Source organism: Arvicola amphibius, chromosome 6 (assembly GCF_903992535.2).
Source record: "Arvicola amphibius chromosome 6, mArvAmp1.2, whole genome shotgun sequence".
Lineage (NCBI taxonomy): Eukaryota > Metazoa > Chordata > Mammalia > Rodentia > Cricetidae > Arvicola > Arvicola amphibius.
Genome location: NC_052052.2, coordinates 132149557 through 132165181, shown reverse-complemented (window position 1 = coordinate 132165181; position 15625 = coordinate 132149557). Strand labels below are relative to the sequence as shown.

The window sequence follows — 15625 nt, the reverse complement described above, 5'->3', positions numbered from 1 at the left end:
TTTGGGGTGTTAGAACCAAGAGGAAAATTATAACTGGACCACCTGACAAAGTTCATAAATAAAGTTTAGATAATTCTAAAGAGACATTTGTATTTCACTTTGGCTAACAACTCTTTAAACATCATTCCCCCAAAGAATTTCTATTTTATGCAGGAACATCATGCTGGTGGAAGCAAAAATCCCAGAGCCTTCCAGAAGACAATTCAGCTCCAAAGTGTGAGCATTTTCATTCAGTCTTTGGAAACAATCAATCCTGAGAGAGATTTTTCAGTGGCCCAATCAACTGTCTCCGATAATTAAGTCTCATTAAAGGAGCTCAAGTGAGAGGTATGATGGATGGCATAGGAGGAAGTTTTCTTAACAGAGGCTACACGAGTCCTAGGCAGGGTAGACAAAGGTTCTCACTAGGGATAGGAGGATGTTTCCATTAATCACTTGTCACAGAGATGGCAGAGTCACCTGACATGTGCCATAGGGTGTAAGGATCTTTAATCTTGGGAGGATTTAAAATTTACCATAGAGATGAAGACGTTAACCAGAATAGAGACAGAGTTACACATTTAATGTTATGCTCTTTAATGGCAGTGATGATGATCATGGTAACCACCCAAATAAAAACAGGAAAAGGAATTTGTGTAGACATTCTTGTAGAAGGAGCACATGAACTTATGACTGACATCAGGGAAATAAAACTCAAAACCATGAGTAACCACTTCACACCCATTGGCTAAAATAAGAAGTGACAAACCACACATTGAGAAACTAAAACTCATACCTTGGTGGTGGGAACAAGAAATTGCATAGAAGCTTTCAAACTCATTAGGTAGTTCTTCAAAATGTTAAATGTAGAATTGCCATATGACCCAGAAATTCCATTCCTTGGGCTATAACCAGGGTAATTAAAAAAAATCATATGTCTATCCATAAATGTTCATTGTAAACTTAATAGTAGATAAAAGGTAGAAACAATCTAATGCTGACCAATGGAATAAAATTTATTATAGACAGTATCGTTAATAATATCTTTAGCGAAGAAAAGAAATGAATGGCTGACAAATGATATATTGACATAGCACAGAAAACCTAAGAAAGTTAGGGAGATTCAACTTAGAAAGAAAAGAAGCCCTTCACCCCAAGTCTGATTGAAGAGTCTTATCAGCCCAGATAACACTTCCTGTGAAGGTTGGCAGGATGCACAGTACTCCTTCTGTACAGAGAGAGTTCAAATGAGAATGTTAAAACAGCCATCATGTTTTTAATCTAAGCATGCATGGTCTTCCTCCTCTTCTAGGTATAAACCTGTAGTTTCCTAGGAATCTTACAAGAAACCTTATTTACAATACAAGCCATGTCCAACAGCTTTGTAATCCATGCTTTTATCGTTCCATAATAAATACGGTTCTTGGGAGGGGAGGGAAGGGGGGAGGAGGAGGGGAGGAGATGGAAATTTTTTATAAAAAAAAATAAAGAATTAAAAATAAATAAATAAATAAATAAATACAGTTCTCTTGTAAGGCATCCCTAAAGTCCTGCTCATGTATGAAAACAAGGACTAGGTAGATCTTTAGTGTGGGGGTAGAGGGAAATTGCTATAGTCTTGCGGGTTACAAGCCCCAAACAGAAACAATATGGTAGATTTTGCGTTCAAAGGATTGTCCAGGTGGGAGGAGAATGAGAACCATGTGCCATCAAGCAGAAAGTACAGTGGAAACGATGCCAATGATTTGCTTAAGAAATACGAAGTAGATGGCAAAGGTCTATGAGGTCTGCGCTCATAAGAGTGAGCATTGTGTTATAGGGCAAGCCCATCTTCTGACAGACTACACATGGAAAATGAAAGAAGAAAATAAAAAGGCCAGAGTGTTCCAGCCAGGAAGAGAAAACAACATGGCCTCTTGTTAGAAGATATAGAGGAAGATTGCAGGGAAGACTCTGGAGGGAGTATGGGTGAGGAAGAAGAAGCAGAGCAGGATGGAGACACTGTGTCAGGGGACACAAGGACAAAGAGAGACAATAACTATGAGCCAGCTACCTCGGTGATGCAGGACCAAAGTGAAAAGTATCCCCAAGAACACAAGTTAAGACAGGATGTGATCAGAAGTTGTAGGTCAAAGCAGAGGAGCTAGAAAAACCTAAGGGACAGGGAAGGTTGAAATCCCCTTAGGGTGGAGAACACAGGGTGACTGAGGAAGCAGATGCTGCACGTAAAGGACCCAACCCTTCCCTCAAGCAAGATGAGAAAGAAAGCCTCAAGCTGATTCCCTTCAGCTGCTGTCACTTCCTGCTGGGTCAGGGGTTAGAAGACAAGAGGTACGAGCAGCCTCTGTGGACACATGGAGCCAAGCCACAGAAAATGAGCGCCCTGGAGAAGCCAATGGCACCAGGAAGCTTCTGGGAGGAAGAGATTGGTAGAAATGTGGGCATCCATAATCCAGGAAGGAGAGCACATGGAGAGGAAGACTTTCTAGACTGAGTGTGCCACAGGGCATGGGAAAGCTCTCTGCTAGGCAAAATGAAATCTTGACCTTGGGGAGAACTAGATGTGTGATCCTATAGATGGTGTTAGCTGATCATGTGTGTGTCCTGTGAAGTCTCTAGTGGTCCTGTTTCCCAGCAAGGCATTTTCCTATGGTGAAATTCTGTTTATGTGTCTTGTTCTCATAGCTTCATTCATTGTAGTACTAATATTTTCTCCTTAAATAATTAAACAAATAAAAAATTGAACCTCTATTAAATAACAATGGAAAGGGGGGGGGGTCCTAGCGGCTTTTTAAGAGGTAACTTGAGAGCCACCAAAGCCACGTGTGTAGATACCGCTAAGACACTGAAGCCGTGCTCTCCCTGCATACTTAGGTGTGTCTCACCTTACTAGACCTCCCTTTGAATGTTACTTGTATTTAAATATATATGATTTGCTTAATAAATCCAGCTCTACTTCATACTAGCTCGCCCTTTAGTCCCTTTTTGCCGCAGAGTCAAAAATTGTGGCTTCACCTGAGTTGAGGTCTCTGAAAAGAACTCAGCCCCTGCAGTAGACCTTGTGTAGCATGAATGTGGCTCGTGCCCCAGTCCTTGATGCCTTGAACCCTTATGCTAAGCCTTGGAAAAATCGGGCTCATAAGAGGACCTCACAGAACCACACATTTCATTCACAAGAAATGCTCGTGACTGGGAAATATAGGCAGAAAAAGAACTGCTGTTTTTCCTCCAGAAAAGGAGGGTGGGGTGGGGAATCGATAATAGACACCCCAGCCCGCCCCCCACCCCTGCCCGCGGGCCCCCTGCCCCAGGGAGCTGTTAAAATCCCAGGCAAAGCACCACCTCCTCCTCCTTTCCCCCTCCCCCCCTCCCTTCCCCTCCCCTTTTCCCTCCTCCTCCTCCTTCTCCTCCTCCTCCCTCCTCCTCCTCCTTCTCCTCCACTTCCTCCTCCTCCTCCTCCTCTTCTTCCTCCCCTATCCCTCTCCTCCTCCCACCTTCCCTCCCCCTCCCCTATCCCGCCTCCTCCTCTCCCGCAAAGACTCTCCAGCAAATACTTTCACTTTCAGTACGAGAGCCTATCCTCTTCCCCGCAGACGCCAGAGAAAGCTGCTGTTAGTCTCCCCGCCCGCCCTCAGAGAACTCTGAACAAGAAATTCCAGCCAGCAGAGTCTGCCGGGCTGCTCAGCTAAAGGAGCAGGACATTCAAGCTGCAAACGCTGCATTGAGAGGCCACGAAGGTGCTAAGTGAGGGCTCCTGTCTCAGGCTGGGACCGTGGGACCCACAGAGGTGAGTGATGTTTACAGGGTCCAGATTGAGTTCAGGAGGGAAGCCCAGGATTGCAGAGTTAGGAAAAGAGTAAGCAGGTGGTATTTGTTATGCCCAAATCCGAGAAGTCCCCCCAAAAGCCAACAAGGAGACCGAGTCCCTGTATGTAAAAGCAAAGAGCCTTTATTTTAGGCCAGTTTGCAAACTCTGTCTCTCCACATGTCCAACATATTGGAATAAACGGAGAGCCCCGAGTTCAGTTCGAGTTGGATTTTTATAATAGTAAAGGTGGGGATAAGGAGTTTCTGAGGTTCAGGACCCCTGACTGGCTGACATTTGTTTAGGGGTGTCCTGGTGAGTGTGTGCTGGCAGGTGATCCTATCTACAGTGGTTGGAACATTAGGCATTTTCTTTGGATGGTCTGTTCTTGGGTGGTGCTCAGGTAATCTAGTCTATGGTCCTTCCTGAAACCAGGTGTTGCTTCAGGGTAAACTCCTGAGACTCAGGCCTCTATTAAATTTATTGATGGCTGAGTCCTACACTGGCAGGTGATAATGGTTGGAAGTAAAGAACTTCCTTTGGGTGATCTGTTCATATTTAGCGTATCATGGCTGGATCCTACAGTGTTGATGGACATTTAAAAAGGTGATCTTTAGAAAACTCGAGCTGGCCAATGGCAGCAAGGCTGGTCCTAGGGCTGGTGTCCTAGAGCTGCCTTGGCCTCTCCTCAACCACTGCTTCAGGGGTCAGCAGCATCCTTTCTTACTGGCTTCTTTCCTGTGTCCTTTCAGTTTCTGCTGCCTAGACATTTGACTGCCGTTGCTCTCTCCTGGCGGATATAAAACATGTGTCTATCCTATTTCCGGGCCCTTTAAAATGAGCAGTCTCTAGACGAAGTTGAACATTCCTCATTTCCATTTATAAAATAATTCACTCCATGTTGATAAAGCCCCCTTTATCCAGAGCATGCTTCCAGGTGCTTAAAATCAGGGTGCCAAACATCTCTCCTGCCTTCAGAGAGCTCTGGGTGTGGTGGAGACAACAGTCAGTAAGAGACAGAGTGCACTTGGGAGGGATGAAAGGACTGAGCTGGGGCAGCTGCCTTAGGTTAGCAGAGCAGAGGCCCTGAACTTGTCCTGTCCCAGTGAAGGAGGGAAGGGTGAGTAGTTTGAACTCAGTGACAGTTACCAGGTAGATGACCTTCTAGATGGGATAAACAGTTCTTCAAGACTAGAAACGACTTTAAAGGACATCAGGATGGGCAGGAGTATAGGGGTCACAAGCAGATTTAGATGAGAGGACCATCCAGAAGAGAAGTCGTTGAAATAAAGCAGCCCCAGCTTTCCTGAAGGGAACTCCTGGGGGAGTTAAGGGGAGGAGTCACAGGATCTAGGTACAGTACTAGGATGCTGTGTCCTTCTGTCTGGGGAGTAGGAAGAAGTATGGGTAGTAATGTTCTGAGACTCCCTGTGCTATTTGATATGCATTTAAGCACAGAAGAAAAAAATTCTGGAACACACTAAGGTCATATGACAGCGAGAGCACAGCCATTGGATGCACATGGACTCAGTCTATTCAGCTGGGAGAGAGGCAAGCTCTACAGAGAAACAGCCTAGGAGCCACCCCCGATCCAAGGCTACCAGAGCAGCCACTGCAGGTGGACACCTCCTGCTGCACGGCAGAGCTAACGACACCAGCCTGTCTTAGTGTGTCCTCCAGCCTCTCAGTGTCTTTCCTGAAGCAACTGTAAATGCAGAGGCACTGTCTAATACACACTCAGACATCTCAGAGTCTTCACAGGCACACACAGAACACAGCTATGCTGAAGCCAGGCTAGAGGACCTGGATGCTCATGGTTGTTTTCTTCTTCCCTTCCACTGCTCTTCCTCCTCCTCTTTATCCTCAGCTCCACCATCTTCAGAGAGAGGAACTGGACTGTATGGAAGGAGACTAGAGCCCCCTCTCTCAGCTGTGTCCTGTGTGTGCAGTCCTGATGATCTGACCTTCTACCTACACATATGGGACAGACGCTAGTTTGGTCTGCTGCCGTGACCACACCTAGATAATAACCTTAAAATTGGAAGGACTGTGGCTGAGAATGAATTTGTAAAATCCAATTTTAAGTACTTAGGAATTTTGAAATGAGAACAAAGAGTAGAGTCCTAGATTTCCCCAGGCCAGATCAGTGAACCTCCAGCGCTGTGCTGAGTACCATTTCTCCTTTGCCTCCAGACTCTGCATCATGAACACTCTGTCTGAAGCAAACGGCACCTTTGCCATTCATGTTTTAAAGCTCCTTTGTCAAAACAACCCTTCGAAGAATGTATGTTACTCTCCTGTGAGCATCTCCTCTGCTCTAGCTATGGTCCTCTTGGGGGCGAAGGGAGACACTGCAGTCCAGATGTCTCAGGTAAGTTCCCTGTCACCTGACACCTGTCTTACTTGCCTAAGAGTTGCTGAGCAGGGAGGGTCGGAATGCATACACACTGTTTCATGGGGCAGGGGCTAAAGAGGAAGGGACAATGAGTTTCCCTCAGTAATAACTTAGAAGAAATTCTCAAAATTTTGTCCAGATTTCACTTAGAAAATGATGTGTAAATAATTTCATGCTAGACCTGGTGGCACAGGCCTTTAATTCCAACTACTAAGGAGACTGAAACAGGAGGATGCAAGTTCAAGACTAGCATGCACAACTTACTTTCAAATAAAAAAGAGTTTTTTTTTTTTAAAAAAAAAAGTGGGGGCAGCCACAAGTACAACGATGGGAAAAAAGGAGTTGAGATTATTTGAAACATAGGTTGCTAAGATCTATTTTTAGAGCAACAGACTTTATAATTATTCATTGGCCAAGAAAGGTTAATTCCTCTCTTAATTGTGTCTAACCTGCCTTATGTCAGCTGAGATACTGACTGAGCAAATGTCTGTAGCTGGTCCTCATCCTGACCAGGCACTGTGTTGGTTGCTTTATGAAGCATCCTATAAGCATTGCAGGTGATGAAGGATGGGTCTCTGACCTCAGGGGTTCCAGGGCAGGCAGGAGACACTGGCCTGAGAAAAAGCTCTCTGCTTCACTGTCACAGTGGGACACTGTTGCTATGAGGTTTGCCAGAATTTTCCTTCCCGTGATGAGCCTTTTAGGTGAGTGCATGAGGACACGAAGAAGACAATGCAGAGGGGTCTTCTTCATAATTACTCTCTCTGGTCTTTTAATAAACACAGAGAGCTTGTGCATGCATATGGCAGGTATACGTGTGTGCGTGAGTGTGTGTGTGTACATGCGTGCGCGTGTGTGTTTACATGCCCATGTGTGCCTCTTTAGGCAGAGGACATGTGTAAATGCAGGTATCTTCTTATCCCAGTGCTGGGATTACAGCCATACACTATGGAACCCATCTTTTTATGTGCACAGTGAGATCCAGCTCAGAGCCTCATGTCCTTCGCCACCTGAGCCATCCCTTCAGCTTGCAGGCTCCTCTTTGCTGCCAAAATGTCTCATCACTGAGCTCATATTGTTTCATTCTTTCCCTTCGCAGGCACTTGGTTTAAACACAAAGGAAGACATTCATCAAGGCTTCCAGGAGCTTCTCGGTAACCTGAACGAGCCCAGCAGAAAGTACTCGCTTAGAACGGCCAATAGGCTCTTTGCAGAGAGTACCTGTAAAATCCTTCCAGTAAGTTCTGTCAGTAGAATGATATCAATTGTATTTAAAATGCTTGTTGATGTAGATCCCAGGAGAAGGACCCTAGAGAACTTGAGAAAATTAAGGATCAAGTTCTAGTTGGTGTGATGATTCACATCTAAATACCTGAGACAGGAGGATCACAAGTTTTAGACCAGCCTTGGTCAAATAGTGAAACTCAACTACTCGACTCCTTAAACTTCCCCCAAAGACCACAATTCTATAATGATACTTTAAAGTATTTCAAATTTGACTACTTGTTATTTTTATTCAATCATGTCTGGTTATTCCCATGTAAAAAGACTTAGATATTTGCTGCTTAAAGTGGCATCTACACTCACTTTAGTTTTTTCTTGTTTTGTTTTGTTTTTGACATACTATCAGAGGGTTTGGAAGCTTGCAGACACTTTATTTTCCAGTGTTATTTTTCTGAACGCTTTTCTCTCCAAAGACCTTTAAGGAGTCCTGTCTTCAGTTCTACCACTCGGAGCTGGAGCAGCTGTCCTTTGCCAAAGCTCCAGAGGAGTCCAGGAAGCACATAAACACGTGGGTCTCCAAACAGACTGAAGGTCAGAATTTCAAGTTATTTCACACCTCACAATTTTCTCCTTTCCATCCACCCCTTCCTTTTCTTCCTTCCCTGTTCTTTCTCTTAACTTCCCTTCTCCCCCATGGACTAGTCTCATGTTATTTCAGGGAGTCAAAGGGATGCAGACTAGCATCATTATATGTGGTATAATTCAGACCTCAGTGACTTCATGGAGGTTTTATTCAGAAACTTAGATTTGAAAAATAGAGTTATCTGTATATTTCTTCAGGACAGGGGGATGATACAAATGTCACGAGAACTCATGGGCCTGATTTCCAGTCTAACAGCTTACCATAGAAGACAGGGGTGGCGTGCAGTGTTGACAGGTCATGTGACTTCACCATGGAGATTCATGTGGAGGCCTTCCTCATAATTCTTCCCTGGGCTCCTTCTTCCTACGGTCTGTGTTGCCCTGGCCTTCACTATCATTATGTCTTAAGAGGATTCCTGTTTCTGATTCCACCCTTCCTGCCTTAGATCCCTCACTTACATTTGGTGAAACTAAACTTGATTTCCTTTCAGGGCTGCTCAGTTCCATTGATTGGCCTAAAAGTACCTCCCATTTAGGTTCAACCCTATTTGTTTTTATTTCAGAGATGATATGTTCCAGCATCAGTCTTTAAGGTCATTGAAATCACTATCTGATAGTTGAACCCTTCAGATGCTTATGTACCACTGGATGCATTCCTATTTCTACTAACAGAGAGTATAAAATGATTTTTTTAATAAAGACGCAACAATTATTTGACAATTCTTGTTGTAGTCTTTGCCTCTTGTGCACTCTTGACATTGTAAGCTAGCGAGGATTTTCTTCTCTACAGAAAGGATGCTCCTTTAGACAGAAGAAGGGAATCTGCCCTCTGACCTGCATCTTCTCCCCTAGGATGGACAGCACTCCAAAGTATATGATAGCAATACCTCCTCCACAAACTATCTTTTGTCCTTGAGTCTCTGACATGTTGTGCTATGCTAGAACTGGGCATGACCATGGAGCGCTAGATGAGATACTGTATCTAACACTAGTGTATTAGTCAGAGTATTCTAGAGGAACAGAATGAATACATATTACTAAGGGATCTAGTAGATTGGCACACACAGTACAGACTATATAGTCCGACAATGGCCATCTGCTTGTAGAGGCCGAGAATCTGGTAGCTGCTCAGTCTGTGGGGTTGGAGACCTCAGCAATCTCAGCCTGGAATGGAAAGCCTAGAGGATTCCAGAGAGTCACTAGTCTTGGTCCACATGAAGACCAAAGCTACTGGGCTCCGGTGTCAGCGGAAAATGGCAGGTGCAGAGGTGTGAACAGCACAGACGCACTCACCAGCAAGGCTGAAGGCAGGCAGGCAAAAGGAGTGCTGCTTCTTCCTCAGCCCGCTAGTCGGGGCAGCACAGGAAGGCATTGCCCACTCTGGGAAGTGTCCTCTCCATTACTTACTCTTTCTGGGAAATGTTCTTGTCGACCTGCCCAGAGACATGTCTCTTAGCTGATTCCAGACCCAATCAAGTTGTCAGCTGACAATGGCACCCAGGGGGAGCCCTAGTCCCCTGCGATCCCTTCCACATCTCATGCTTCTTTGTTCTCCACCCTGAAGTGCCTTTCTCTGCTTTTCCCAAACCTGCTTTCCTTGAGGGACTTGGAAGTCCTTCAGCACCCTCACCTTGGTCATGTTACTCCCATGGCCATGACATCAAGTCAAACATGGGTGTTGGTATGTTGTTTTGGCTTATTTTTTTTTTCATGCTCATCCACATTCAGCAAATTTGAAAGCATGATGCTCAAATCTGCCAAAATGTCATATCAGCTTATTTCTCACACGTGTATAAAATGAACCTGAATGAAGTCTCTGCTTTCTCAAAAGGGAAAATTCCAGAGTTGCTGTCAGGAGACTCAGTTAATTCAGAGACCAGGCTGGTTCTTGTCAACGCATTATACTTCAAAGGAAAGTGGCATCAACAGTTTAACAAAGAAGACACAAGGGAAATGCCCTTTAAAATTAACAAGGTAAGGAACAGGATAAAAATTTATGCCACTGTGACGAAGAACTTGCATGGTAATGTGTAACCGTGAATGTGTAGCTCTGGGACTCAGTGGTAGAGACTGCATGTCCTATGGGGTGAGGATTGGGGGCTCAATCCTCAGTCCAGAAAGAAAGAGCATAGGAAAGCACAGAAAATGTTTGAAACTGAAAGAATGCTAGCTCCATAGAAAAATGATAAGAATAAAGAATATTTAATACTTGTGTTATTTTACATTGTTTCTGGCTCTTACATATTCTGATAAATCCTCATAAGATCATTGCTTCTAACTCACTCTAGAAACTAAATTCTCCTTTAAGTTCAAGAAAACAGAAACTTATGTGTTAAGGTAAAATAATGCATGTATGGATCATGAGGTAGAGTAGAAAGGAATATACAAACATTTATGTAATAGAGTAATTTTTAATTAAAATAATTGCTTTAAATTATTGGTCAATTTATCATTATTTAACACTATAGCATTTTAATATTGAAATTGAGTGGTTAAGATCTGTCTTAATTAGAGTATGATTTGAATTAAAGTAGATAATAGAATACTTTTCCCAATCCCTATAAAATATAATTTAATGCTGTTTGGAGTCTTATGAATGTTAACCTTTCCCATTCTCTTTTTGTTCATAGTAACTGAAAAAAAATATAAAATTATGAGTTATTTTATTGGGAAATTCAGTATGTATTATGTATGGTCTATAGCAAATTTTCATGTTTAATGTACCACTGTAATTAAAATCTTCCCTGATGGCACAATTCTATATTTAAAAAATAATGTTGTACTAATAGTACTGAACCAACTGGATTAAATCACATGAGGTTCTGTCCAAAAGACCCCTAACATTTAAAGGGTTTACAAGAATTGTAAATGATAGGTTATCAGATTGTAATTGTATCACAAAAATCCATGGAGATCTGTCCAGACAGTCCCCCCCCCCCCACTTGTAACTTAACTGGGATTTTCCTTCTCTCTGATTGGCTATCAGGATGGAGCTCTACCCAAAGCCTGTGAGTGTCTGTGCTCCTGAACTTTCTGCTCTTTGATGAGTTAGAAGGTTGTGATCCATTGTGAACCTTTGAGCATGTGTGCTCCTGTTTGCCAGAATGTTTTCTGAAAGGATGTATCTGTCTGTGGGCCCATTCACAACACTAGAAAATGTTCCGGTCTACTTGATGAAAACTTTTCCCTTATTTATATGCTGCTTCCTTAGATATAATTGTTGAGCACATTAAATGATCAAAATCCTACATCTGATAAGATGGTCCTCTTTCCATTAGAGTAGGAGGAAATGCTTTTTTTGCTCATGGTTCCAGCAGTTTCAGGATGGTCAGTTTGTCCATTATTCCAGGTTGTGCTGGTGCAGTACAGCATGGTAGAAGTGCATGGTGGGGGCTTCATCACCTCACAGCTGTCAGGGAGCAAAAGAGAGAAGCAGGAAGGGGTTGCAGAGCCCATATCCCCTTCAGGGCATTCTCTCCCCAGTATTTAACTTTGTTCCATTAGGCTCTACCTCTAAAGGTTTAGCTAGATCTCCTTAGTGCCGGTCTGTGGAGAAAAGCTTTGAAACATGAGCCTTTGTGAAACATTTTAAACACAAGTGGGACTTTAAAATATTAATATTTGAATGCCACATTCCTTTTTCTGGATAACGCATCATCTTTCTATGGTTAGTCCCTATACTGGCTGGTTGGGGGTTTTGTTTGTTCGGTGTGTATGTGTGTGTGTGTGTTCATGAACTTGACACAAGCTAGAGTCATTTGAGAAGAAGGGCTGTACATTGAGAAATTGCTTCCATAGGATTGGCCTAGAGCCAAGTCTGTAGAGCATTTTCTTCATTAGTGATTGGTGTAGGGCCTAGTCCACAGTGGATAGTGCCAACTCTGGGCAGGTGGTCATAAACTGTGGAAGAAAGCAGGCTGAGAAAGCCATGGGGAACAAGTCAATAAATAGCATTCTTCCATGGCTTCTGCCTGAGTTCCTGCTCTGACTTCCCTCAGTGATGGAATGTGACCTGAGAGTTGTAAGAGCAAATAAACCCCTTCTTCCTCATGTTGTTTTGGTCAAGGTGGTTTATCACCACTGTAGAATCCTATCTACAACAGTCCCATGTCTGCTGACACTTGATTTTTTAAATGAAACCAGGAAGAGGCTGGCAGACATTGACTAAGTGTTCACTGGACTATGAATAGTGTTTTCATTGTGAGTGCTGAGAACACGCCTGACATTAACTGCAGCTCATTTGGAAACCTTCTGACCTCTCTGAATAACATCTTCTATGCCCTTTATTTGTGTGTACAGAAGGAGAAAAGACCAGTGCAGATGATGTGTCAGGAAGACACATTTAACCTCGCCCACGTGAATGAAGTACAGGCACAGATGCTGGAGATGCCCTATGAGGGCATGGAGCTGAGCTTGTTGGTCCTGCTCCCGGATGATGGTGTGGACCTCAGCCAGGTGAGGCAGAAGAGTCCTTAGCAGTCACCACTCTGTCTCCTAGAAGAATCCAGGATCCCCATTATCCTTCCTTATTAGAACAGAACTCATTGTTTTTACCTTTCCAACTGCCATTTGAGCAAGTGGTATTCCCAGACTGAGTCTCAAACTGTGTGCAGTTCCTGTGTTTTGGGACCCCCCATTGTGGGCAGTATGACCTTGTCATATGACATCACTTCATCACTAGAACGGAAGATGGTACCTGATACGATGAAATGGGGCAACTCAGGCAGGAAAATTAACACAGTGCTTGGAAAATAGTCCCTCTCTGTAAATAGAACTGTATTGTGGTCTTTGCCAGTGTTTTAATGTCTGAGAATGTAAAACAGACAGATAAAGTATTGCAGTTCACCAAAGATAGAGGACGAGGAGAGGTGCCAGCTGGGCAGGACAGACTCAGGCACATCTTGGTCTTCCTTGCAGCAGGATACCCACAGTCTGTCATCCATCCTCTGAAAGGAGGGCAGGGCAGTGTGCGTGACCCAAGGGTCTTTGTAAGCAGAACAGCTCCCTTGGCTCTTCTCATCCAGCTCCCTAGCTGTGACATTGCTTCTCTAGCGTTAGTTAGTTGTTCATCACTGACAAAATGCCTGACATGAATAACCTAGGAGAGGAAGCATTTATGCAGGCTCACAGATTCAGAGGACTCATTTTAAGTTACCTGGCACATCCTTGGTTTCCATGGTAACAGATGCATGTGGCAGAGATTTCAGACCTTTTAGCGAACAGGAAGCAGAGAAAGGAGAAGAGATATGGACTGAGGACCAAGGATGACCTTCATGGGCACACTTCCAGTAACTACTTCCTTCATTCAGCTAGAACCCTCATGCATACATTATAGAATCCTCCGAAAATGTTGTTACCAGCTTCAGAATAAGAATTCACTATGTGAGCTTTTAGATGGAATATCTCATTAAAGCCATAACAGTTCACAAAATACATAGGATCTCAACCTGGATAGACCTTCTTTCTGGTGTGGTTCACACCAAAAGTCTTTTTCAAGTTTTATTTTATTATTTTTGTTTTAGCATCTGTGGTTTATTGCCTTCATAACTAGGTCTAGATCAAGAGAACAAAAGCAAATACAACCTAAACCATAATCACCTGGACATAGACACCTGTCAGAATAAAAGATATCTTAGAAGGGATTTAGGAGAGGATAGCCAAGTCTTCCTACCACTGGACTGTTGGCCTCCATGCCCACTAGGGAAGTCACACACAAGCTAGCTAGATAGTTGGACACTCACATTATCTGGCCCTGTGAATAGGTAGTGCCCCATGTAGGATGATGGAGGGTTCTGTGAGCAGGAAGTTATTATGAACCTCTGGGTAAGACCTCAACTGTGAATCTGAGAGTCTCTAATTCTGCTTTATCAGGTGGAAAACAGTCTCACTTTTGAGAAGTTAACGGCCTGGACCAAACCAGACTTTATGAGGAGCACTAATGTTGAGGTTTTCCTCCCAAAATTTAAACTGCAAGAGGATTATGACATGGAGTCTGTGTTTCAGCACCTGGGAATGGTGGATGTCTTCCAAGGCGGCAAGGCTGATTTATCAGGAATGTCTCCAGAGAGAGATCTGTGTGTGTCCAAGTGTGTTCACAAGAGTGTTGTGGAGGTCAATGAAGAAGGCACCGAGGCTGCAGCAGCTTCTTCAGTCATGATTGTAGCTTGTTGCGCCTCCATTCCTGAAACCTTCTGTGCAGACCGCCCCTTCCTTTTCTTCATCAGGCACAACAAAACCAACAGCCTCCTGTTCTGCGGCAGGTTCTCCTCTCCATAAAGGCACAGTTACCATATGGGGAGCAATTATCTCTTCAGCATCTCCACCACTCCTACAGCTCTGTGAGGATAAAGTATGGGGGACACCAAGTTCCAAGATGACGGCATCTTCCTCTCCTGACTTTCATCTCTGCCCTTTGCGGAGTCACAGGACTATAGAGTGCTTTGGGTTTTGTTGTGGAAACAACAAAGAAGGCAAACTAATCCCACAAGATAGCCTATAAAGTTCTCTAAGGTGACCCTAAACAAACGCCCCTAATTCCTGCAAGACAAGCCATCCCAGCTATATACGCTGTGCTTTCCTGGCTCCTCACCTCTTGCCATCACTTGCCTTAACCTGCTTGCATCCTAGTAAATGCTTCTGTGGCTGATGACGGCTACTGCAATTTTCCTAGTGAGTGGTCCTTAATGCACATTTTAACTTTAATTTGCTTTGCTGTTCGCTGCTCACCAGGTATGTTCCCACCACTGTGTTAGGCTTGGGGATGTGTGCAGACAGTGTGGTCCTCTAATCGATAACCTTGAATATCTGCTTTCAACTTATCTAGCTTTCAGGACATGTTCCCTTGCAGAAGTCATGCTTCTGTAGACTATTTATTGTCTTTCTCCATCACTATCTATTATAGTTAAATTCTATGAAGTCCTTAAATGCTATTTCAAAATAAATTTATTTTTTCACCAACCATGTATGCATTTTGAACATTAATTGGACCACTTAGAGTTTTTGTTTTATCTGTTCACTTTCTGCATCTTAGAAAACCTCACAGCTAGAAGCAATGGTCACTAAGGGCCAGGATTATATCTTACTGTGCTGTATAGCCACTTACAGGCAGTTATAAGTGATTTCACTGTGTGTAATAATGCCATGTGGGACTGGAGAGGTGGCTCAGGTGTTTTGGCTTCCTGTATACATACAGTGCATGTATCCTCACTCAGACTCCTGGATCCTGTATACATATAGTGCAGAATCCTGGTATGTATATGTATACATATAGTGCATGTATCCTCACTTAGACTCATACACAGACAAGTGTATTTAAAAATAAAGAAAAATTTTAAACAAGAGTGCCATACGTTTTATTAATGGTTGGATAATATCTACTACTATGACTCTTTAGAGTTATTGCAGTTATTCTTATAACAAAATCAGCACTTTATGGGTAAGCATCCACATCTGTGGGTGACATGTTATTATATTGTCATCCCCTTTCAAACACACTGTGTCACCATCAAGAAATTCCTCTCCATTCTTCCTTCTTCTGTCTGTGTAACCATCAATCTCTCCGAGTCTGTAGGTTTACCGAC

The 15625-nt window shown here is 43.4% G+C and overlaps 1 protein-coding gene across 1 annotated transcript; it reads left to right on the top strand.

Annotated features, from left to right (window-relative positions):
* Window positions 1–3483: 3483 nt before the first annotated feature.
* LOC119817863 (serpin B9-like) lies at window positions 3484–15383 on the top strand. Its single transcript, XM_038335304.2, has 7 exons — window positions 3484–3766; window positions 5978–6155; window positions 7279–7416; window positions 7877–7994; window positions 9877–10019; window positions 12345–12500; window positions 13917–15383. The coding sequence occupies exons 2-7, from the start codon at window positions 5988–5990 to the stop codon at window positions 14319–14321; spliced, it is 1128 nt and encodes a 375-aa protein (XP_038191232.1). The 5' UTR covers window positions 3484–3766; window positions 5978–5987; the 3' UTR covers window positions 14322–15383.
* The last annotated feature ends 242 nt before the right edge of the window (window positions 15384–15625 follow it).